Source organism: Embiotoca jacksoni, unplaced genomic scaffold, assembly GCF_022577435.1.
Source record: "Embiotoca jacksoni isolate LCO1_2020_lvr unplaced genomic scaffold, fEmbJac1.0.p SCAF_58, whole genome shotgun sequence".
Classification (NCBI taxonomy): Eukaryota; Metazoa; Chordata; class Actinopteri; family Embiotocidae; genus Embiotoca; species Embiotoca jacksoni.
In genome coordinates, this window is record NW_027185412.1 from 832,747 (window position 1) to 855,246 (window position 22,500).

Consider the following 22,500-nt stretch of genomic DNA (forward strand, 5'->3'; position numbering starts at 1 on the left):
ATGTTTATTCGTGTTGTTTCATTCGGTCACAGACATCCACTCACCCAATAACCTCCAGTGGAAAAATAAAAACAAAGTGGTATATCTAATGTAATGTTCCACGATTATGTTGTTTATTATGTTTTGGTTCATTAGTATATTGTGGAGCTCTGAGAGACATTTATTTTAAAAATGTTAGCCATGAGTGTTTCTATTTTATTCATCATTATTACATTTATTATTATTATTATTATTATTATTATTATTATTATTAGAGTCTAGGATTTTATAATGGCAAATTATACAAAATAAACTAATGTAGTTTGTCTTTGTGGCCACTGGGAGGCAGTAAACACCGACACTGACGTCCTCCGCTCCAACAACTTGCTGCTGCCGTCGAAAATATTTTATTCAGTTTGTGGTCAAAACGAAATATTCTCCTTTTTTACGGGTGTTTTTATTATCTTATCTTCGCGGCAAAAACTAAATATTCGTTATATTTAGCAAGTTGTGAAGTAAAAGACATGAAGCGTTTGCAGACATCTACTTTTACAAGTAACTACAATTCCCAGCAACCAGCTCACGTCACCGGAAGTGAAGCTTTACTATAAATTCATTTCCGCGTCCCCTGGCGGGCCTTTCCTGTCTACGGCCTGTCGGAAGATGGCGGTCCAGATCTCCAAGAAGAGGAAGGTCAGCAGCGTTTTATCGCCGTTTTTCTCACAGATTTCGGGTTTCTGTTAAAAATGGAGTCACGTCGGTTCGGATAGAAGAGTTACGCGGTCGCTCCGGTGTCGGTTGAGCTCGTGCAGCTCCGGTGCGGAGAGGATTGATCCGGATGCTGCCGGCGGCGCCTTCCTGCTCCCTCGGCCGGCTGGCATGGCTCAGACACCGGGGAGAGCGACACCGGCGGGAGCCCCGGGACTCGGTTTAAACTCCGGTAGCTCGGAGAGATACGTTTATATCCGTTAAACTACAAACTAACGCGAGTTTATTTAACGACGTGGTTTCAGCTGCTCCGTTAAATCACGTTCAACGAAACACGTCAATATAATGATCGTTTTATATTTGATGGCAAAACATGGCGGCTGTTATCTGTTATCACTGCTGGTGTTTTCTGGAGAACATCTCGGGCTCGTGTTTAAATCTAGAGTCTGGAGCAGGACCGGGTTAATCTAGAGTCTGGAGCAGGACCGGGTTAATCTAGAGTCTGGAGCAGAACCGGATTAATCTAGAGTCTGGAGCCGGACCGGGTTAATCTAGAGTCTGGAGCCGGACCGGGTTAATCTAGAGTCTGGAGCAGGACCGGGTTAATCTAGAGTCTGGAGCAGGACCGGGTTAATCTAGAGTCTGGAGCAGGACCGGGTTAATCTAGAGTCTGGAGCCGGACCGGGTTAATCTAGAGTCTGGAGCAGAACCGGGTTAATCTAGAGTCTGGAGCCGGACCGGGTTAATCTAGAGTCTGGAGCAGGACCGGGTTAATCTAGAGTCTGGAGCCGGACCGGGTTAATCTAGAGTCTGGAGCCGGACCGGGTTAATCTAGAGTCTGGAGCCGGACCGGGTTAATCTAGAGTCTGGAGCCGGACCGGGTTAATCTAGAGTCTGGAGCAGGACCGGGTTAATCTAGAGTCTGGAGCCGGACCGGGTTAATCTAGAGTCTGGAGCCGGACCGGGTTAATCTAGAGTCTGGAGCCGGACCGGGTTAATCTAGAGTCTGGAGCCGGACCGGGTTAATCTAGAGTCTGGAACAGGACCGGGTTAATCTAGAGTCTGGAACAGGACTGGATTAATCTGGGACATGCAGAGTGAAATAATCTGAATGAATTCTGTTTGAAGAGTTGAACACTTTAATAGTTATAAAGGTTTCTGAAAATATTAATCACTCAAATGTTATTAAATAAAATATTAATGTCCTCAAAAAACCGAACGGACTGATTGAAGTGTGAATATCTTTAATAATAATAATAATGAAGATAATCTATAATAGATTAATAATGATAAAGATAATCTATAATAGATTAATAATAATAAAGATAATCTATAATAGATTAATAATAATAAAGATAATCTATAATAGATTAATAATAATAAAGATAATCTATAATAGAATAATAATAATGAAGATAATCTATAATAGATTAATAATGATAAAGATAATCTATAATAGATTAATAATAATAATAATAAAGATAATCTATAATAGATTAATAATAATGAAGATAATCTATAATAGATTAATAATGATAAAGATAATCTATAATAGATTAATAATAATAAAGATAATCTATAATAGATTAATAATGATAAAGATAATCTATAATAGATTAATAATAATAAAGATAATCTATAATAGATTAATAATAATAAAGATAATCTATAATAGATTAATAATAATAAAGATAATCTATAATAGATTAATAATGATAAAGATAATCTATAATAGATTAATAATAATAAAGATAATCTATAATAGATTAATAATAATAAAGATAATCTATAATAGAATAATAATAATGAAGATAATCTATAATAGATTAATAATGATAAAGATAATCTATAATAGATTAATAATAATAATAATAAAGATAATCTATAATAGATTAATAATAATGAAGATAATCTATAATAGATTAATAATAATGAAGATAATCTATAATAGATTAATAATGATAAAGATCTATAATAGATTAATAATAATGAAGATAATCTATAATAGATTAATAATGATAAAGATAATCTATAATAGATTAATAATAATGAAGATAATCTATAATAGATTAATAATAATGAAGATAATCTATAATAGATTAATAATAATGAAGATAATCTATAATAGATTAATAATGAAGATAATCTATAATAGATTAATAATAATGAAGATAATCTATAATAGATTAATAATGAAGTGAATGGTGTGAAGCTTGTTCCGACTTTCTTCGTACTCTTTATATCATTTTATTTCTATTCTTGCCTCCATCATCTGAAACGTTATGAACTGAACTTTCTTCTTCTCTCCAGTTCGTCTCAGACGGGATCTTCAAGGCCGAGCTGAACGAGTTCCTGACCCGAGAGCTGGCTGAGGACGGCTACTCCGGCGTGGAGGTGCGCGTGACTCCGACCAGGACCGAGATCATCATCCTGGCCACCAGGTGAGGGGGCGGAGCCTGTTGGAGACGACAGGTCGACGTCGCGGGGCTCTGATTGGTCGGCTGAGAGAATTTATCATCTGTTTATAATCAGATTTCACCGCCATGTTTTTTTGTAACGTCCATCTTTGAACGTAAACACGAGTTATTTTATTAACATAAATAAGGAAACACAGTTGGAGCAAAAAAATAAATAGTTCGTCCCTTCGGTGATGAGACGATGACGAGTCTGAACGGGTCTCGGTCCGGTTCTGCTGGATCTCCCGGTTCAGAGCTGCGTTCTGTGGTTCTGATCCGGGTCCCTCAGAGCGCCGAGTCCTTTTCAGTTGAAGACATCGAGGCATTTGTCTGAGGAGGGTCGAACAGCTGACGAGTTAACGACACAAGACAACAACGTGATATAAAAATCGCTCCTTTATTTACACAAATAACACAAATTCAAGAAAACGCCGTAATAATGACAGGAATATATTTTTAAAATAATCAAAACATCTTTGATAATAAAAACTGGAGGGACTGATTATTCAGGATAAGTTTCATCATCAGAAAGCTGCATTCATGTCTCATTGCAGTCGTTCTATGTCGTTTTTTATTTGATTTTATTCCCGACTCGGCACGTAATCGACCCAAACAACAAATACGGATGTTTCACAGTCTACAGCCGTGACCTGAATGGGTTTTTTGTTCGCGTCTTTAGGACCCAGAATGTTCTGGGCGAGAAGGGCCGTCGCATCCGAGAGCTGACCGCTGTGGTCCAGAAGAGGTTTGGTTTCCCCGAGGGCAGTGTGGAGGTAAGGAAACCACAGAAGAAGAAAACGTGCCGCGTCGTGATTTGCTGTGTTTTTAAACAGGCTGCTCGTCGTGCTTCAACATAGAACAAAATAATTCCTGCTGCTTTTGTCTTCCAGTAAAAAACCAAGTCACAAAATTAAATTAAAACTTGAAATTGTATTTACCCACCAAAAAAAAAAAAATCCATGTTGGTAAAAGTCTTGTGTATTTTGCATGTCGGTCCCTTCGGTGATGATACGATGACGAGACGGAGCAGGACGCTGTCTCTGGGGGTGGTACCGGTCCGGGTCCACGTTCTGTGGTTCTGCTCCGGTTCCCCTCAGAGCAGCGAGTCTCTTTCCCACGTGAAGACACAAGAGGCATTTGTCTGAGAAGGGTCGACGCGGCGGCTCATCGGGATGCGTTTTGATTGGCTGGATGTTTTTACCGACTTGTCTCCGCCCCCTTTTTTCTCTCCGTCAGCTGTACGCCGAGAAAGTCGCCACTCGCGGTCTTTGTGCCATCGCTCAGGCCGAGTCTCTGCGCTACAAGCTGCTGGGAGGTCTGGCCGTGCGAAGGTAAGCTCGTCTTCACGCTGCGTTCACAACTCTGAAAGTTGAGGAAGAGGATTTTAAAAAGATTTCCTTCTTGACGTATCAGAAGTTTCCCAGCAGCTCATTGACTTTCAACACAAACCTGCTGGATGAAACAAACCCGTCACTTCCTGTTTCTCCTGTTCTGGTTGTTTTTGGTGAGATTAGAGGAGAACGGTGCTGACTGTGAATGAGGAGTTCTTGTTAATAAAATGAGTTTAGTTTACTTTGTCGTTAAAACTTTCAGCTCAGATTCTGATGACGTATTTTGCGTCCCGAACGCCCGCAAATATCGAGGCGTTATTTAATTAACATAAATAAGGAAACGCAATTAGTGCAAAATATAAAATGAGGCGTCCCGTTTTGTTCGTCCCTTCGGTGATGAGACGATGACGAGTCTGAACGGGTCTCGGTCCGGTTCTGCTGGATCTCCCGGTTCAGAGCTGCGTTCTGTGGTTCTGATCCGGGTCCCTCAGAGCGCCGAGTCCTTTTCAGTTGAAGACATCGAGGCATTTGTCTGAGGAGGGTCGAACAGCTGACGAGTTAACGACACAAGACAACAAGAAATCTGATTCCTCCTGAAACATCTTTAATATCTACATGCTGCCCCCCCCCCACCCCTCCTCTCTCTCTCTCCCCTCCTCTCCCCCTCCCCCCCCCACCCCTCCTCTCTCTCCCTCTCCCTCCCCCCCACCCCTCTCTCTCTCTCTCTCTCTCTCTCCTCCCCCCCCCCCCTCTCTCTCTCCCCCCCCCCCCCTCTCTCTCTCTCTCCCCTCCTCTCCCTCTCCCTCCCCCCCCCCCTCTCTCTCTCTCTTAGGGCGTGCTACGGCGTCCTGAGGTTCATCATGGAGAGCGGCGCCAAGGGCTGCGAGGTCGTGGTGTCCGGCAAGCTGAGGGGTCAAAGGGCAAAGTCCATGAAGTTCGTGGACGGCCTGATGATCCACAGCGGAGACCCCGTCAACTACTACGTGGACACGGCGGTCCGCCACGTCCTGCTGAGGCAGGGTGAGTACCAGCAGAGGGCGCCGCTGGCGTTTCTACATTTATTTATTTATTTAACGTGCTCGTTTGTGTGTTTTTTTCGCCTCCAGGTGTGCTGGGCATCAAGGTGAAGATCATGCTGCCCTGGGACCCCAGCGGCAAGATCGGACCCAAGAAGCCTCTGCCCGACCACGTCAGCATCGTGGAGCCCAAGGAGGAGCTCCTGCCCACCACGCCCGTGTCCGAGCAGAAGGGGGCCAAGCCGGAGGTGCCCGTCATGCCCCAGGGGGCCCCCGTCCCCACCGCGTAAACACGGTAAACATCCGCCGTATGTTCGCAAAAGAAGAAGAAAAAAGCTCAAACGGGCTCAAAAATAAGGACGACAACACTTTCAAGTGTTCGTCGTGTCATAAACACATTAAAGGTGCATCTTACCTTTTGGTTGTCATGACAACATAATGGCTCCGTATGTGTAGGCAGATTGTAATGGAGGAAGTTGGAGCCTCTGCAGCTTCTTCCAGATGTTTTTTTTTTTTTTTGGGGGGGGGGGGGGGTCGTCCCTTCGGTGATGAGACGATGACGAGTCTGAACGGGTCTCGGTCCAGTTCTGCTGGATCTCCCGGTTCAGAGCTGCGTTCTGTGGTTCTGATCCGGGTCCCTCAGAGCGCCGAGTCCTTTTCAGTTGAAGACATCGAGGCATTTGTCTGAGGAGGGTCGAACAGCTGACGCTCAAAAACACCTGAAGGAAGCAGAAGTAGAGAACCTGTTGGTTCTGTTGCAAAAGTGCAGAATCTCATTTTTTTATTTGTTTCTTAATATAAATTTTATGAAGCTTGAAATTCTGTAAATTAATTAAAAGCCTGAAATGAAACAAAATGCAACTAATTTGTGGAAGAGACACTTTTTTCTTTTTCTTTTAATAGATTTAAATTTAGGAGATTGTTGGTATTATTCTAAACATACCATAATAATCCTGCAGCATTAAATGCACCGACGTTTGAACCTGAGGTTTAATCCAGGTTTCTCTCTGACAGGTTTTCAACTGGACCACCAGATGGAAGGAGGACCTCCCCCACCCCCCCCACCTCCGGGGATTTTTGTGTACAAAAACAATAAAATCTGGAAAATACACTTCATGTTGTCGTCACTTTTGTTTCACAAACCGTCCAGGAAGCAAGAGGGGAAAATAAAAATGATGGAAAACACAAAAGAAGAATCCAAATGAAACGAAGACTTTAAAATAAAAAGTCCCGTGAAGACTTTTTTGCATAGCAGAAATATTTTTCTCATATTTTAGTCCAGCTCTCCAAATTATCAGGAACATTAAAGAAATAAATGTATTAAAGAAATATATAAGGTAGGTAGGTATTTACTTTATTAATCCCCGAGGGGACATTTTTTTGCTACAGCAGCATACAGAAGCAATAAGATAATAATAGAAATAATAGAATAATAGAAAAGTAATAAAATAAAATAGTAAAAAATATAAAATGCACAGTATATACAGTACATTATATATCTATATAATATATATAACAGGAATGATCTCCTGTATCTGGAATAATCTCCTGTATCTGTTCTTGTGACAGCAGCTGGAGGAGTCTTTTGGAGAATGTCCTCCTCTGTCCCTGCAGCAGGTGGTGGAGAGGGTGGACAGGATTATCCAAGATGGACAATAGTTTGTTCAGCGTCCTCCTCTCCACCACCTTTTCCAGACTGTCCAGTTTGTAGCCGATGATGGAGCCGGCCTTCTGAACCACTTTGTTAAGTCTGTTGGAGTCTCCGGCTCCAATGCTGCTCCCCCAGCAGACCACAGTGAAGTACAGTTCACTGGCCACAACAGATGGTAGAACATCTCCAACATCTCGCTGCACACATTGAAGGATCGAAGTTTCCTCAAGAAAAAGAGTCGACTCATCACCTTCTTGTAGACAGCATTGATGTTGGTCTTCCAGTTCAGTCTGTTGTCATGGAGACACCAGGTACTTGTACTCCTCCACCATGTCCACCTCCTCTCCCAGAACTCTCAGCGGTTGTGGAGCCGTCGCCTTCCTCCTGAAGTCGACCACCATCTCTCTGGTCTTGGCCACGTTCAGGAGGAGGTGATTTCTACCAGCTCACTCCACAAAGTCCTCCACTACTGCCCTGTACTCCTCCTCCTCCCGTCCATCCCTTATACACCGTCCACTGACTCCTCCTCCCGTCCATCCCTTATACACCGTCCACTGACTCCTCCTCCCGTCCATCCCTTATACACCGTCCACTGACTCCTCCTCCCGTCCATCCCTTATACACCGTCCACTGACTCGTCCCCCCGTCCATCCCTTATACACCGTCCACTGACTCCTCCTCCCGTCCATCCCTTATACACCGTCCACTGACTCCTCCTCCCGTCCATCCCTTATATACCGTCCACTGACTCCTCCTCCCGTCCATCCCTTATACACCGTCCACTGACTCCTCCTCCCGTCCATCCCTTATACACCGACCACTGCAGAGTCATCAGAGAACTTCTGCAGATGTCTTGACTCTGAGTTGTTCTGGAAGTCAGTGGTGTAGAAGGTGAACAGGAAGGAGACAGAACAGTTCCCTGAGGAGCTCCAGTACCACTGACCACCGTATCAGACAGCACACTGCCCAGACGGACAAACTGTGGTCTGCCTGTCAGGTAGTCAGTGATCCAGGAGACGGTGGACGTGTCCACCCTCCTCCACCCGCAGCTTCTCACTCAGCAGCAGTGGTTGGATGGTGTTGAATGCACTGGAGAAATCAAAGAAAGTGATTCTCACAGAGTCTCCGGTTCCATCCAGGTGAGACTGAGCTTGTTGCAGCAGGTAGATGATGTCATCATCCACTCCCACATGCTGTTTTGTAATTAATAAAAGCATCTGAATTAGACTGCCTCTGCTCATCGACCAGAAAACGACCTCACCTGTGGTCAAAAACAGCAAAACGAACAAAAAGGGTTTTTATATTTCACGTTTTCAGAGTATGACTAGAAGTAGTGATGTTACGAGATGTGCCGACGCTTCGAAGCGTGTGTGGAGTAACGGAGGGGGCGTGTCCTCGAAGCGCGTGTCCAGGCTTGCTTCATTTAGGGGAGGAGCCAAAAACGATGACGTCCGAAGCCTCGCTGCCCGGCTGTACCACGTGACTGCTTCGGGAAGTGGTTCAGATTTTGCCGGGAGGTTTGACAGCAATATAAACCCCTCAGGCTCCATTCAAAATGTGGGTTGTTGGTGGAGAGTTGAGGTCAGTTGAGAGTTTGGATAGTTTGGAGAGTTTAGAGAGAGAGATAGTTTGGAGATGTAGGAGAGTGAGGAGAGAAGGAGGTGATAAGATGGAGCCAGCTGGGAAGAGGAGGATTTCCCCTGTGTGGGAACACTTTGATTTAATAACTCCTAATAAGCTAAATCTAACTCTATTTCAGACACATTAGGTTTGCTTATCAAGAACTGTATTTTTCACAGTTTCTTATTTAATTCAAAGGTGAGGTGTTTATTGTGCTCCAAGGAGTTGGGGTACAATAACAACACCTCATCCATGCTGAGGCGTTACCGTGCCTTGCATGAGAATAAGGAGGAAACTGGAGCTTCACCCAGCCAAGGTAAGTCATTACAATATTACAAATGCACCATCACAATTTTTCCCTGTTCACTTTTGTTTATTGTTCAAATAAAGACAGGTAACAGACACTGTATTTATTCTCTTTTAACCAGCCACCAGAAAACAAGAGCTGGATGAAGCCCTCGTCTCCATGGTAGTGAAGGACACACAGCCCTTCAGTATTGTGGATGATGTTGGATTCAGGGCATTTGTGTCCAAACTGGATCCTAATTATGTCCTCCCTACAAGGCAGGTATATATGGGTGCATGCATGAAACAAATGAGTACTTTATTGTGTCTCACAGTTCAGCACTATGTATTTTTTCCTTGAGGCTCTGAAGGCCATGGTGGAGGCCAAGTATGAGTCAGCTAAGGAGAAGGAGAAGGCTAAAGTGGAAAAGGTGGCTGCTGTTAGTCTTACTTCTGACATGTGGACATCCACAAAACCAAAAACTGTTGAGAAACTGTTATTTCTGAATAAAAATGAATAAAATGTCCCCTGTCCTGTACATCATTGTCCAAGTTACACAAGCATATTCAGTCCCCTCTTCCTAGTTCCACAAACACTTCCACTGTCCTCTGCCTGCTTAAGCCCATGACATTTTCCTAAAGTGACAGAAAAACATGATTACACAACCTGCCATATCATATGATACTACCATTTTGGGAAAATTTACACACACAGAATACATTCAAAAAATATTTTATTATGCACATATGTGATAATTTATGTACAGAAATGATTTGGTCATACATTTTTGTAATTCATAGTCATTCCCAACAGCCATAACAGACACAAACATTCAATGCATCACATGTGGTTCAGATACAGCTGCCTGTCATTATACACTTGGCCAGTAGGTGGTTTCGTGTTCACATGAAGCTTCAAGAAATGAACCCTTTCTGGAACCAATTGGCTGAAGTGGTTCGATGCCTCATGAGGCTTCATCTCACCATCACTAACTAGAAGTGACCAGAACTTCAGCATAATCCGCATTGAAAGGGGGAAGTTTGAGGTCACGTGATATCTACCTGATAAACGGAAGTTCGATGTCTCACTCTGACGCGTTTCCTGGCACCAGAAATTCAGCCCTTGTTTGCAGCAGACTATTTTTTTTTTTTTTTTTGAGAGAGAGTTTGGAGGATATGATTCAAGGAAGAAACGCTAAACTTCAAGAATGCAATAATGCGTTACGTATGCAACATTTCTGCAGTTTTAAGGCACAATTCCAACAAAATACAAGATTATAATGACCGAGAACAGTCAAAACATAAATAATAAAACAACGTTTATTATAAAAAACAATAACAAAAATTCAGAGGATTCGTGAGTAAATAAATAATTATCAGTCTGCAAGAACATTATAGTTTGAAGATGATGGTGCCAGATCTTTGCTACCGAGTGACTCATCTTCTCGGCAATATAACAGCAGGTCCGGGTTAGGCCACGCCCCCTGGTTCCTACTTGGCGAGCAAGTCCGAAGAAAGTTCTTCTCGCAGCTCCCGGACCGACACCGATGTTAAACATGAGTCTGGCGGACCACAAACCGTCCGAGGAACAACCTTCATCCGCGGTGCCGGTAAGAAAACCGACTTTTAACGTGACGTCAGTTTAGAGGAGTTCTCGAACTCGACAGGTGAGACAGACATAAAAAAACACTTCACTGCGGATAGTTTCCGTGTTTCTCCTGAAAATAAAAGCGTTCAAAGTTTAAAAGGAATTTCAAATCCAAACTTCGAGAAAGTTCTGCAGGAAAGAAATGTGTGGAGAAGTTGGTTTCCTGTTGGAGGATAAATACAAAAACTTCTATTTTATTGAAGTTTACTAAAAGTAGTGGAAGTGGTATGAAGGTATTTCTATCTTTATTATGCAATATGTTTTAATACTTTCCGCACAGAATCTGCTGAAGACATTTACTGCAGAAAAATCAAGGGAATAAATTTTTTTTTAAAAACTGCCAGCTTCCGCAAATATTGCTGAGTTTGCTTGAATTTGCGTTAATTATTGCGATTTTCTGGAGTGGACTGACAAACAAAAGTCCATTTAAAAGTCCATATAAAATAACGTACTGTTCCTTTCATTTCATAGACACTTTTCCATTCATCCCAAGCTGTAGTTATTTATGTTTATTTCATTTGTTTTTTTGTATATAGTCTGTGTGTGTGTGTGTGTGTGTGTTGTGTTCATTGCTCTTATTTCTTCTTATTTCAAAATAATAATTTTTATTTATCATATTTCATTGTATAGGTATTTGTAATTTTGTTCTTGTGTGCACCTTTTTGTGTTTCTATGCTGCTGTGACGACTACATTTCCGCCACTGTGGGATTAATAAAGTCTAAAATCTAATTTATTTATGATATTACAAAGAATTATGGTGAAATATATTCTGAGTTTCCCCCCCAGCAGTCGTCCGTGGTGCACCTGAACGTCGGGGGTCACCTGTTCAGCACCTGTCTGAGCACGCTCAGGAAACACAACTCCAAGCTGGCGGCGCTGTTCGACGGACCGACGGAGCTCATCGGCAGCGACGCGCACGGACGGCGCTTCATCGACCGCGACGGTTCCCACTTCGGAGCCGTCCTGGAGTTCCTGCGGTCGGACCGGCTGCCCGTCGAGAACCTCCACGAGGTCCGAGCGGTGAACGTTTTCTTTTTCCCAGTTTATTGTGAAAAATTCTGTTTTTTTTTTTTCGATGGAAAAAAAAGAAGGAATTCCCTCGTGTGTTTCTGCAGGTTCATCGGGAGGCGCTTCACTACGACATCCAACCGCTGTTCAAACGTCTGGAGGAGACGCCGCAGATGTTCGGAGAGCTGGTGGGACGGCAGCAGTTCCTGTCCAGAGTCCCGCGCTACCAGGAGAACATCGAGGTCAGCAATGTTCTAAAAAACATCTGACTTGAAGTTTCTGGGTTTTTCTGCAGCTTGTCGGGTTCATCAAAATCAGTCGGTTTGATTGACAGCTTTTGCAGCTGGCAGATGTCCCGATGTGGTTTTTTTTTGTTTTACCGTTTGTTTGCGCGGTTTCAAATCCCACCGGGAGCGTTTTTTTTCCTTAACTTCCTGATCCGGTTTCTGTTCTTCGTCGCGGATAAACGTCGTTAATCGGCTACTTTTTCGTCCGGTTTCTGTTCGTTGTCGTCGTTTCCTACTTTGTGCTGCAGCCTGCAGATACAACTTAACGCAGCCGGCTGTGATTTAGTCATTAAAAAAACAGGAGTCTTCCTGTTTATTGCGTAACTATTCCACGTACGGCGTCTGCAGCGCAGCATCGACGCTCTTCTGGGACACGGAAAGCAGTTTCGTCAAACAGCCGATAGATCCTTGTTCTTTAAGTGACTCTCATATGATGATCATCTGATTGACTGATGTTACCTTCAAGTTAGCTGCTAAATCTTGAAAGGTTCACATACTTTTGCTGCTATATTATTTTCCTGTATTCCAGGAAAATAATTAACGCAAATTCTAGCGAACTCAGCAATATTTTGCGGGAGCTTGCGAGGTTTTTAAATTCCTGCGATTTTTCCACAAAAATAACGTCATCAGAATCTGAAAGTATTAAAACATAAAGTAAATCTTTTCAGACAAAACTCTCTTCATTAACAACAATAACTCCTCATTTCAACCAGAAAGTCTCTGCTCCTGTTTTCATCACCAAATAAAACTCTGTTCACCGGAGGAACAGGAACAAGAGGAGAAACAGGAAGTGACGGGGTTTGTGGGAAAATGTGGCTTTTTGTGGAGCTTTTAGGACCTTTTACCTCCATTTTGAACGTTCAATTAAGTTCAATAAATAAATAAAAAAGATTAGAACTCAAATATTTCTGTGATGTGCAGCAGGATTATTATCACAGGAAGTGATTAACATATTTATTCCTTCATTAGGTAGTGATTAAAAAAGAAAATACATTTGATACTTTCCACAATTTTACACAAAAAAATTACTCAAAACTTCACAAATTACGTCAAAAATCTTTGAGAAAATCTGCTGCAAAAATTCAACAGAAAAAAACCCCTCAGTGAAATCCTTGAGGGACTGATTTAATATCATTTACCTCGATGAATAAACGGCCGAGTGTAATACTTATCTCGTGTTTTAGGTCACGTTTCTGCAGAACTCTTTTCATCTTTTCATCTCCGGCTCTCCATGAACGCAGTAACGTCCTTCGTCTTTTCCAGGTTCTGATCCGAATCGCCAGAGCCGAGGCCGTCGCCGCCCGCCGCTCCACCATCATGATCTGCGTGCTGCGGACGGAGGAGGACTTGGGTTTCCTCGACGACGCCGTGAACAGCCTGGAGGCCGACAAGGAGTCGGCGGTGACGTTCGGGCCCTGGAAGGCCGCCCCGTCGGTCGAGGACCTGCTGGACTGCGTGAAGACGGACGTGGAGAGGCGGGGCTACAGGGTGAGCGTCCTGCCGCACGTCACGGGGAGGAGCTTCCTGTCCAGGAGCTACGGCTTCTTCTACGACCTCACATTCACCTGGTGGTGATGAGACACCTGCTCTTAAAAAAAATAAAAAATATTGCCACAAGGTGTCAGTAAAGATCTGTAAGATGAAGAGACAGTCCACCGTCATGGCCGTACTTCAGTCAAAATGTTCATTACAGTTTGAGAAGATGTGTTTTACGCCTTAATCCCGAACACAACCAAATACCACAACTGTTATTTAAAGGGTTTTACGTACTTCAAACTTGGAACCCTGGGAGTTAAGTTTTTATTGCAGTGGAGCTGTCGGCTGAAACAGACAAATTAATTAAAAACAAATTGCACACGGTTGCATTTCACACCGTGGATCACATAAGAAAAGTGACACTGAAGAGTGACAGTTAAAATTTTTTTTTTAAAATAAGACCATATGGAGGATGGTTTTCTCTTTGTTTATTATAAAATCTGCCATTTCTCCCAGCGTCCTCAGTGAATAAGCAGATTGACAGATTACTTGCCTTCACTTCCCTGAAAGAGAACCATCCTCTAAATTAGCTTGTGCAGGTTTTGCCTCGTTTTCTTGCTATGAACAGAGTTAGGTTAGGATCCTGGACGGGCCCCCAAATATGTCCTGGAAAACTGCTATTCACGATCCCAGATTCAAATATGCCGGGACAAGAAAGTACATTAACACTCAAGATATTTTTGTAACCGAACTGGCACTTCTTATCTCTCTCTCACACACACACACACACACACACACACACACACACACACACACACACACATTTCCCAGCAGTGCCTCTTTGGTTTTTGGTTTACTCCTTCGCCCAGAGTCAGCTGTTGAAGCAGATACAGACGATAGATGGACTTTGCGTGTCTGAAAGCGACCTCACTGCGCGTGTCGAACTCTTTCATCTGTACTTTGTGAAACGAGATCGACCACATGATAACAGAGCGTCACGCTTCGACGCGTCACGTGACGACGTGATAAAGACGTCCCGTTCGTCCTCCGACCACAGATGAGGAGTCGCTGCTGAGGGTTGACATCCAGCACTCAGAGCGAGGTGAGCAGAGTCGCTTCCACTCAGGAGGAAACCTCAGAGCAGAATGGCTGCAGACGCTCAGCTCTTCTTCCTGCTGTTTGCTCTCATCAGCAACATCCAAGCTGAGGAACGTCTCGAATGGATGGATCCAGGGGACTATTACACCTTCAAACCCCCAAAAGAGGCCAACTTCTGCCTGATCTCTAAACTAGCTGGTGAAGATAAGTTTGTCCTGTGGAACACCTCCGACCCCTCGACTGAGAACTCCACAGTACCTGAAGACCTGAAACAAAGACTTCACGTTGAAACCTGGCAGAATGTTTCTTCTTACACCATCACCGATCTGACCCCCTCCGACTCCGGCCGGTACCAAGAGGAGTGTTGGACTGACGGCAACGTGACACATGAGGCAAACATCAGGATTATTGTTTGTGATCAACAACATCAAACAAAATCTGTTGATGTGAGTTCTGGAGGAACATCGGAGATCCCATGTGACGGAGCGGCTGAAAATCTGACGGTCCAGTGGATCTATTTTGATGTGAAGAAAGATAAATGGACAAAAGTGTTTGAGGACGGTGGGACGTTGGTGGTGAACCATGAAAAAGGAACTTTACAAAAAATGGAAAACACTTCAGCTCTTCGTGTCTCCAACTTCACAACTGATCAGATCGGTGAGAGTTTCGTCTGTCTGGTGATGAACCAACATCAGTGTGTCAGCAGTCAAATATTAGACTTGAACGTGTTCCCAGAGATAATCTATCACTCGGTGGAAGAGACAGCTGTGTTGCCGTGTCCTGTGACTGATGTCATCACTGACCAGCCTCCATCCTGGAAGAAGATCAATTACAAGCTATGGGTATCTGATAACAAATTATTCGATCATGGATCTCCTGAGTTCGAGGACATTGGACAAAACTCCTCACTGGTGTTTTCACCACTGATGTTGAATCATTCAGGTTGGTACAGCTGTAACCGTGATATTGTGATACAAACATACTTTCTTGTAGTGTGTCCAGAATCAGACCCACCTGCTGTAGAGCTCTTCTCAGAGGGAGATGAAGTCACTCTCAGATGCAACGCTAGTTGCAGAAATGATTCAGTACAAATGTGGTTCATGAAGTCAAAACAAACAGAAGGAAGAATCTTTCCTGTAAGTCTGATGATTGATCTGCAACGCAGATTTAACATTTCTTTCTCTAACAGAAGCCTGGTGATCTCTAATGTCTCAGTAGAAGACACAGGGGAGTATTGGTGTGTAGAAATAGACTTAGTTAGAAACTTTCAGTGTGTTTCAGCCTCCAGAAGTCTTGTAAAGCAGCGAGAGCCCGTTGAGGTTTCCTCCACCTTCCTTGTAGTGAGGTCACCACTGTTCAGTGTCCTGCTGCTGATGCTTTGTGTTGCTGTGGTCGCTGTGATCCTGAAGACCAGGAGAGGAGAGCAGCCTCCAGCTGAGACGGAGAGGACATATGAAAACACTCCCAATTACTAATCACCTTTTAATCATTATTTCTCATTGCTTTGAAACAGTGTGATTTAAACGCATCTCAAAAACAACAAAAAAGCCTCTTAAACTGCTGTGATGTGATAATAATAATGAAATGAAAATATTGTTTTGCTATTATTATTATGTTTTGATGTTTAAATATATTTTCCTTCATCTGTGTGTTTTTGATAAATTACAGTTTATTCATCACAAATAGTTCATAATTCTTCCTTCAAGTTCAACTTTAACGTGTCACCGTTAGCTGGGAATGTTTGTTTATGGATATGAATTATTATGGATTTAAAAGGTAAAAGCAGAGACATCAAAAGATAGATTATATAATTAATTCAACAAATAAATAAATACATGTAGAAGTGATGGTGAAGTTGTTTTGGATATCTGCTGCACCAACAAGAGGTGATCATGTTTTATAAATATAACTTTATAAATATTTAGCCTATCGAGTATTTCTTTATTTTTTTTTTTGCTTATGTCTGATTTTTTTATGCAATTTTTATTTTTTTAGTGTCAGGATAAATATTTAATGGAGTTTGAGTTTTGTTAGTGTTTAATGTAGAACTGTTGTCGTGTCTTGGTTTATATCGGACTTTGTTTTGTTTTATTTTACTGCTTTGAATTTTAATATTTACATTTACACATTTAAAACTGATTCTGAAATAACCTCAACCTCCAGCTGAGACGGAGATTCATATATAAACGCTCATAATTACTAATCACCTTTTTAATGCTTATTTCTCATTGCTCTGAAACTGTGTGCGATTTATACGCATCTTAAAACAACAACAAAAAAAGCAACTGAAACTGTCTTGATGTGATAATAATAATGAAATGAAAATCTTATTTGAGGATTGCAATTATTGTATTTAGGTTTTTAAGTATGTTTTCCCTCATTTGTAAAAAATCTGAGATCTTATATTTGCATTTATACATTTTAAAATTGTTCTGAAATAACTGATTGTAAAATGTTGTTGTCTGATATATACTTTGTACACAGACTTTATGGCTTCGTTTGATACGGTAAACATCACAAAATAAAATGTGTATTTCATTACTCACTATTACTCCATGCTGTTTTTTACACTTTATAACGATTACGTTTTTGAATTTACAAACCACATAGTTTGGTGGTAATTTTAGTTCCTACCGACCAACGTAACGTTTCACAGAATCTGTGGTGTTGATATCAGTCAACAGTTTAAGAGAAGAATAAATGTTCTGCAAGCTGCTGTTTGGGTCATTATCTCTATATCTGACTTGATCATATAAAAAAATTAAATGCCCTCAAACACACACACTCGTCTCTCAGTCTGAGAAACACACATTATTTCTTATCTCACACATTTCCAAGCAGCAACTCTTCGTTATCTGTGTGTGAAGACACGTCAGCTTCAGTGGTTTTTAGCCACATTTTCCTCTTCAGCTGCATTAAAATCATGTTGTCTTTTATACGGCTGCAAGATTCTGGTCGTAGGATTTGTCAGACAAAAAAAAAAAAAAACATTTAATAGTTCTTAAAATGTGCTGATATGACCGTTTTCAAATGGAGCCCATTTTGATCTGAGTTTATCGCTGTAGTTGTGGTGTGTACATAGAGGCAGATTGGGAGAGAAACATGCACACATTCATTCTTTTAAAAAGGAATTAACTGGGATTTTTTTTTTTTTTTAACAAATGAATAGGTTCGATTATTTTTGTCAATTAGGTCCAGAAAACAATTTGTGTAATCTGTTATGTGTCTTTTTTGTGTTTGGTGAAATGTTTGCATTCTCTCAAAATGTGTCTTTCATTTTTATTGACTATTTATTGGTCATTTTTTTATAAACATAATTTTGTTGTTAAGTTGTCAAACCACCGTATTACAACATCGTCCAGTAGTAATAAAAGTTAACAGCCCGACTTAAAGAGAGAGAAAATAGTTGGACACTTTTTAAATCCGTCTTGTGTCCTTGTCTATTTAGTTATTTAGTCAACATTTTATAGTAACATCGTAAAGGTTCATTTACAAATCGCGTTTTGCATTTCCGAACCGTAGCTACGGGAAGAGTGAAGGGACATCTCTGTGTCGCTGCTGAACGGGGATCAGCGCAGCTAGCTCTGTTTTTCCTGCAACATGGCAGCGCATTTGAAAAAACGAGTTTATGAGGAATTTTCCAAAGTTGTACAGGTAAGTTAAATTAAACCGTTTTTATTTTTGATTTAACTTAAAACAAATTTGGCTGTTCGTTGTAAACTCACGAGCCGAGATGAAAAGCGGAAGTTTAGCTTCAGCGCTAACTGGCTCGTTAAGCTTAATGCTAAAATGGCTAATAACAGCTCCAGAGACAGGACAGGACGAGAAGTCCTCTCTCCGTCCACTCTCCGTCCTCTCTCCGTCTTCTCTCTGTCCACTCTCCGTCCTCTCTCCGTCCTCTCTCCGTCTTCTCTCCGTCCTCTCTCTGTCTTCTCTCCGTCCTCTCTCCGTCCCCTCTCCGTCCTCTCTCCGTCCACTCTGTCCTCTCTCCGTCCACTCTCTGTCCTCTCTCTGTCCTCTCTCCGTCCACTCTCCGTCCTCTCTCCGTCTTCTCTCCGTCCTCTCTTTGTCCTCTCTCTGTCCTCTCTCCGTCCCCTCTCTGTCCACTCTGTCCTCTCTCTGTCCTCTCTCTGTCCTCTCTCCGTCCCCTCTCTGTCCCCTCTCTGTCCTCTCTCTGTCCTCTGTCTGTCCTCTCTCCGTCCCCTCTCCGTCCCCTCTCCGTCCTCTCTCTGTCCCCTCTCTGTCCTCTGTCTGTCCTCTCTCCGTCTTCTCTCCGTCCTCTCTCCGTCCCCTCTCTGTCCTCTCTCTGTCCCCTCTCTGTCCTCTCTCTGTCCTCTGTCTGTCCTCTCTCCGTCCTCTCTCCGTCCACTCTCCGTCCTCTCTCTGTCTTCTCTCCGTCCTCTCTCTGTCCTCTCTCCGTCCCCTCTCTGTCCTCTCTCTGTCCTCTCTCCGTTCTCTCTCCGTCCTCTCTCCGTCTTCTCTCTGTCCACTCTCCGTCCTCTCTCCGTCTTCTCTCCGTCCTCTCTCCGTCCTCTCTCCGTCTTCTCTCCGTCCTCTCTCCGTCTTCTCTCCGTCCTCTCTCCGTCCTCTCTCCGTCCCCTCTCCGTCCTCTCTCCGTCTTCTCTCCGTCCACTCTCTGTCCTCTCTCTGTCCTCTCTCCATCCACTCTCCGTCCTCTCTCCGTCCTCTCTCCGTCCTCTCTTTGTCCTCTCTCTGTCCTCTCTCCGTCCCCTCTCTGTCCACTCTGTCCTCTCTCCGTCCTCTCTCCGTCCCCTCTCTGTCCCCTCTCTGTCCTCTCTCTGTCCTCTGTCTGTCCTCTCTCCGTCCCCTCTCCGTCCCCTCTCCGTCCTCTCTCCGTCCACTCTCCGTCCTCTGTCTGTCCTCTCTCCGTCCTCTCTCCGTCCCCTCTCCGTCCTCTTTCCGTCCCCTCTCCGTCCTCTCTCCGTCCCCTCTCCGTCCTCTCTCCGTCTTCTCTCCGTCCTCTCTCCGTCTTCTCTCCGTCCACTCTCCGTCCTCTCTCCGTCCACTCTCTGTCCTCTCTCCGTCCTCTCTCTGTCCCCTCTCTGTCCTCTCTCTGTCCTCTGTCCGTCCTCTCTCCGTTCTCTCTCCGTCCTCTCTCCGTCTTCTCTCCGTTCTCTCTCCGTCCTCTCTCCGTCTTCTCTCTGTCCACTCTCCGTCCTCTCTCCGTCTTCTCTCCGTCCTCTCTCCGTCTTCTCTCCGTCCTCTCTCCGTCCCCTCTCCGTCCTCTCTCCGTCCACTCTGTCCTCTCTCCGTCCACTCTCTGTCCTCTCTCTGTCCTCTCTCCGTCCACTCTCCGTCCTCTCTCCGTCTTCTCTCCGTCCTCTCTCCGTCCTCTCTTTGTCCTCTCTCTGTCCTCTCTCCGTCCCCTCTCTGTCCTCTCTCTGTCCTCTCTCCGTCCCCTCTCCGTCCCCTCTCTGTCCTCTCTCTGTCCTCTCTCTGTCCTCTCTCTGTCCTCTGTCTGTCCTCTCTCCGTCCCCTCTCCGTCCTCTCTCCGTCTTCTCTCCGTCCTCTCTCCGTCCCCTCTCCGTCCTCTCTCCGTCTTCTCTCCGTCCTCTCTCCGTCTTCTCTCCGTCCACTCTCCGTCCTCTCTCCGTCCTCTCTCTGTCCTCTCTCCGTCCTCTCTCTGTCCCCTCTCTGTCCTCTCTCTGTCCTCTGTCCGTCCTCTCTCCGTTCTCTCTCCGTCCTCTCTCCGTCCTCTCTCCGTCCCCTCTCTGTCCTCTCTCTGTCCTCTCTCCGTTCTCTCTCCGTCCTCTCTCCGTCTTCTCTCTGTCTTCTCTCCGTCCTCTCTCCATCCCCTCTCCGTCCTCTCTCCGTCCACTCTGTCCTCTCTCCGTCCACTCTCTGTCCTCTCTCTGTCCTCTGTCCGTCCTCTCTCCGTTCTCTCTCCGTCCTCTCTCCGTCCTCTCTCCGTCCCCTCTCTGTCCTCTCTCTGTCCTCTCTCCGTTCTCTCTCCGTCCTCTCTCCGTCTTCTCTCTGTCTTCTCTCCGTCCTCTCTCCATCCCCTCTCCGTCCTCTCTCCGTCCACTCTGTCCTCTCTCCGTCCACTCTCTGTCCTCTCTCTGTCCTCTGTCTGTCCTCTCTCCATCCCCTCTCCGTCCCCTCTCCGTCCTCTCTCCGTCCACTCTCCGTCCTCTCTCCGTCCTCTGTCTGTCCTCTCTCCGTCCTCTCTCCGTCCCCTCTCCGTCCTCTTTCCGTCCCCTCTCCGTCCTCTCTCCGTCCCCTCTCCGTCCTCTCTCTGTCTTCTCTCCGTCCTCTCTCCGTCTTCTCTCCGTCCACTCTCCGTCCTCTCTCCGTCCTCTCTCTGTCCTCTCTCCGTCCTCTCTCTGTCCCCTCTCTGTCCTCTCTCTGTCCTCTGTCCGTCCTCTCTCCGTTCTCTCTCCGTCCTCTCTCCGTCTTCTCTCCGTTCTCTCTCCGTCTTCTCTCCGTCCTCTCTCCGTCTTCTCTCCGTCCTCTCTCTGTCTTCTCTCCGTCCTCTCTCCGTCCCCTCTCCGTCCTCTCTCCGTCCACTCTGTCCTCTCTCCGTCCACTCTCTGTCCTCTCTCTGTCCTCTCTCCGTCCACTCTCCGTCCTCTCTCCGTCTTCTCTCCGTCCTCTCTTTGTCCTCTCTCTGTCCTCTCTCCGTCCCCTCTCTGTCCTCTCTCTGTCCTCTCTCTGTCCTCTCTCTGTCCTCTCTCCGTCCCCTCTCTGTCCTCTCTCTGTCCTCTCTCTGTCCTCTCTCTGTCCTCTGTCTGTCCTCTCTCCGTCCCCTCTCCGTCCTCTCTCCGTCTTCTCTCCGTCCTCTCTCCGTCCCCTCTCCGTCCTCTCTCCGTCTTCTCTCCGTCCTCTCTCCGTCTTCTCTCCGTCCACTCTCTGTCCTCTCTCCGTCCTCTCTCTGTCCTCTCTCCGTCCTCTCTCTGTCCCCTCTCTGTCCTCTCTCTGTCCTCTGTCCGTCCTCTCTCCGTTCTCTCTCCGTCCTCTCTCCGTCTTCTCTCTGTCCACTCTCCGTCCTCTCTCCGTCCTCTCTCCGTCCACTCTGTCCTCTCTCCGTCCACTCTCCGTCCTCTCTCTGTCCTCTCTCCGTCTTCTCTCCGTCCTCTCTCCGTCCACTCTCCGTCCCCTCTCTGTCCTCTGTCTGTCCTCTCTCCGTCCCCTCTCCGTCCTCTCTCCGTCCACTCTCCGTCCTCTCTCTGTCTTCTCTCCGTCCTCTCTCTGTCCTCTGTCTGTCCTCTCTCCGTCTTCTCTCCGTCCTCTCTCCGTCCTCTCTTTGTCCTCTCTCTGTCCTCTCTCCGTCCCCTCTCTGTCCACTCTGTCCTCTCTCTGTCCTCTCTCTGTCCTCTCTCCGTCCACTCTTTTTTTTTGTGTGATGCTATTTGGTGGTTTTTCACTTAATTCTTTTTAAGTCTTTAAAAGTGATGACTGGGTTGTTGTTGTTGTTGTTGTTGTTGTAGTTGTTGTTGTTGTTGTTGTTGTTGTAGTTGTTGTTGTTGTTGTTGTTTTGACAGAAGTTTCATAATTTTAACGTGTAATTTAAAATGTTCCAATGAAATGCTTATTGTCAAACTACTAAAATACATTCATGGATATGGGGTCAAACATAACGTGTGGGGTGATGTTGCGATGTCCAAAATAATATAAAATAAAGACACGTCTCATATCACGATTCAATATTGATCACGATATGAAAGAGTAGAAGTGGCAGATAATCACCTCCATGTTTGTAAAAATGTCCACGTTGAAAACAGAAATCAGTTGCAGGATTTTTGTGTATTTCTTTCCACGTCTCTCGGTCAGATTCCCCAGGAAGAGGCTCCGGCCAAGAAGCTGCGTCTGTCCAAACCCAGCAAGTCTGCGGCGCTGCACATCGACCTCTGCAAAGCCACCAACTCCACCGACGCCCTGCAGTACCTGCTGCAGTTCGCACGCAAGCCGGTGGAGG

At 44.7% G+C, this 22,500-nt stretch overlaps 4 protein-coding genes and 4 non-coding genes across 11 annotated transcripts in view; all 8 read left to right on the top strand.

The window, feature by feature from the left end:
• The first annotated feature begins 616 nt into the window (after nucleotides 1–616).
• Nucleotides 617–6,601, top strand: rps3 (ribosomal protein S3). The gene is made up of 7 exons (XM_069173141.1): nucleotides 617–672; nucleotides 2,998–3,128; nucleotides 3,823–3,916; nucleotides 4,380–4,474; nucleotides 5,307–5,494; nucleotides 5,581–5,785; nucleotides 6,505–6,601. Exons 1-6 carry the CDS (start codon nucleotides 643–645, stop codon nucleotides 5,778–5,780), a joined length of 738 nt encoding a protein of 245 aa, XP_069029242.1. The 5' UTR covers nucleotides 617–642; the 3' UTR covers nucleotides 5,781–5,785; nucleotides 6,505–6,601.
• Nucleotides 3,330–3,482, top strand: LOC138212710 (small nucleolar RNA SNORD15). Its single transcript, XR_011179485.1, has one exon. It is a non-coding gene; the product is annotated as a small nucleolar RNA SNORD15 (small nucleolar RNA).
• Nucleotides 4,141–4,293, top strand: LOC138212712 (small nucleolar RNA SNORD15). Its single transcript, XR_011179487.1, has one exon. It is a non-coding gene; the product is annotated as a small nucleolar RNA SNORD15 (small nucleolar RNA).
• LOC138212711 (small nucleolar RNA SNORD15) lies at nucleotides 4,863–5,015 on the top strand. Its single transcript, XR_011179486.1, has one exon. It is a non-coding gene; the product is annotated as a small nucleolar RNA SNORD15 (small nucleolar RNA).
• LOC138212707 (small nucleolar RNA SNORD15) lies at nucleotides 6,031–6,183 on the top strand. The gene has a single exon (XR_011179482.1). It is a non-coding gene; the product is annotated as a small nucleolar RNA SNORD15 (small nucleolar RNA).
• A 3,930-nt stretch (nucleotides 6,602–10,531) lies between the features above and the next one.
• On the top strand, nucleotides 10,532–13,571 carry kctd14 (potassium channel tetramerization domain containing 14). 3 transcript variants are annotated; one of them, XM_069173187.1, is made up of 4 exons: nucleotides 10,532–10,656; nucleotides 11,470–11,706; nucleotides 11,811–11,945; nucleotides 13,254–13,571. In XM_069173187.1, the coding sequence occupies exons 1-4, from the start codon at nucleotides 10,594–10,596 to the stop codon at nucleotides 13,563–13,565; spliced, it is 747 nt and encodes a 248-aa protein (XP_069029288.1). In that variant the 5' UTR covers nucleotides 10,532–10,593; the 3' UTR covers nucleotides 13,566–13,571. The 3 variants fall into 3 exon arrangements, with proteins under 3 accessions (XP_069029288.1, XP_069029289.1, XP_069029290.1); XM_069173188.1 differs by having other exon boundaries at nucleotides 11,482–11,706; XM_069173189.1 differs by having other exon boundaries at nucleotides 11,485–11,706.
• Nucleotides 13,572–14,611: 1,040 nt separating this feature from the next.
• On the top strand, nucleotides 14,612–16,039 carry LOC138212693 (uncharacterized). Of its 2 annotated transcripts, none has more exons than XM_069173185.1 (2): nucleotides 14,612–15,506; nucleotides 15,846–16,039. In XM_069173185.1, the coding sequence occupies exons 1-2, from the start codon at nucleotides 14,612–14,614 to the stop codon at nucleotides 16,037–16,039; spliced, it is 1,089 nt and encodes a 362-aa protein (XP_069029286.1). The 2 variants fall into 2 exon arrangements, with proteins under 2 accessions (XP_069029286.1, XP_069029287.1); XM_069173186.1 differs by having other exon boundaries at nucleotides 15,836–15,903.
• A 2,063-nt stretch (nucleotides 16,040–18,102) lies between these two features.
• Nucleotides 18,103–22,500, top strand: part of ints4 (integrator complex subunit 4) — a 14,107-nt gene continuing 9,709 nt past the window's right edge. The window contains 2 exon segments of the mRNA XM_069173147.1: nucleotides 18,103–18,218; nucleotides 22,356–22,500. The exon segment at nucleotides 22,356–22,500 is cut by the window's right edge and continues 50 nt beyond it. Of these exon segments, the coding sequence (XP_069029248.1) occupies nucleotides 18,165–18,218; nucleotides 22,356–22,500 (199 nt within the window). The 5' untranslated portion in view covers nucleotides 18,103–18,164.

Coding starts and splice junctions, on each gene's coding strand:
- LOC138212693 (XM_069173185.1), top strand. CDS start 14,612: ATGGCTGCAGACGCTCAGCTCTTCTTCCTGCTGTTTGCTCTCATCAGC. Junction 15,507..15,845: donor ACTGATGTTGAATCATTCAG/GTTGGTACAGCT, acceptor AGTGTGTTTCAG/CCTCCAGAAGTCTTGTAAAG.
- kctd14 (XM_069173187.1), top strand. CDS start 10,594: ATGTTAAACATGAGTCTGGCGGACCACAAACCGTCCGAGGAACAACCT. Junction 10,657..11,469: donor AACCTTCATCCGCGGTGCCG/GTAAGAAAACCG, acceptor ATATATTCTGAG/TTTCCCCCCCAGCAGTCGTC. Junction 11,707..11,810: donor CCGTCGAGAACCTCCACGAG/GTCCGAGCGGTG, acceptor GTGTTTCTGCAG/GTTCATCGGGAGGCGCTTCA.
- rps3 (XM_069173141.1), top strand. CDS start 643: ATGGCGGTCCAGATCTCCAAGAAGAGGAAG. Junction 4,475..5,306: donor GGAGGTCTGGCCGTGCGAAG/GTAAGCTCGTCT, acceptor TCTCTCTCTTAG/GGCGTGCTACGGCGTCCTGA. Junction 5,495..5,580: donor CCACGTCCTGCTGAGGCAGG/GTGAGTACCAGC, acceptor TTTCGCCTCCAG/GTGTGCTGGGCATCAAGGTG.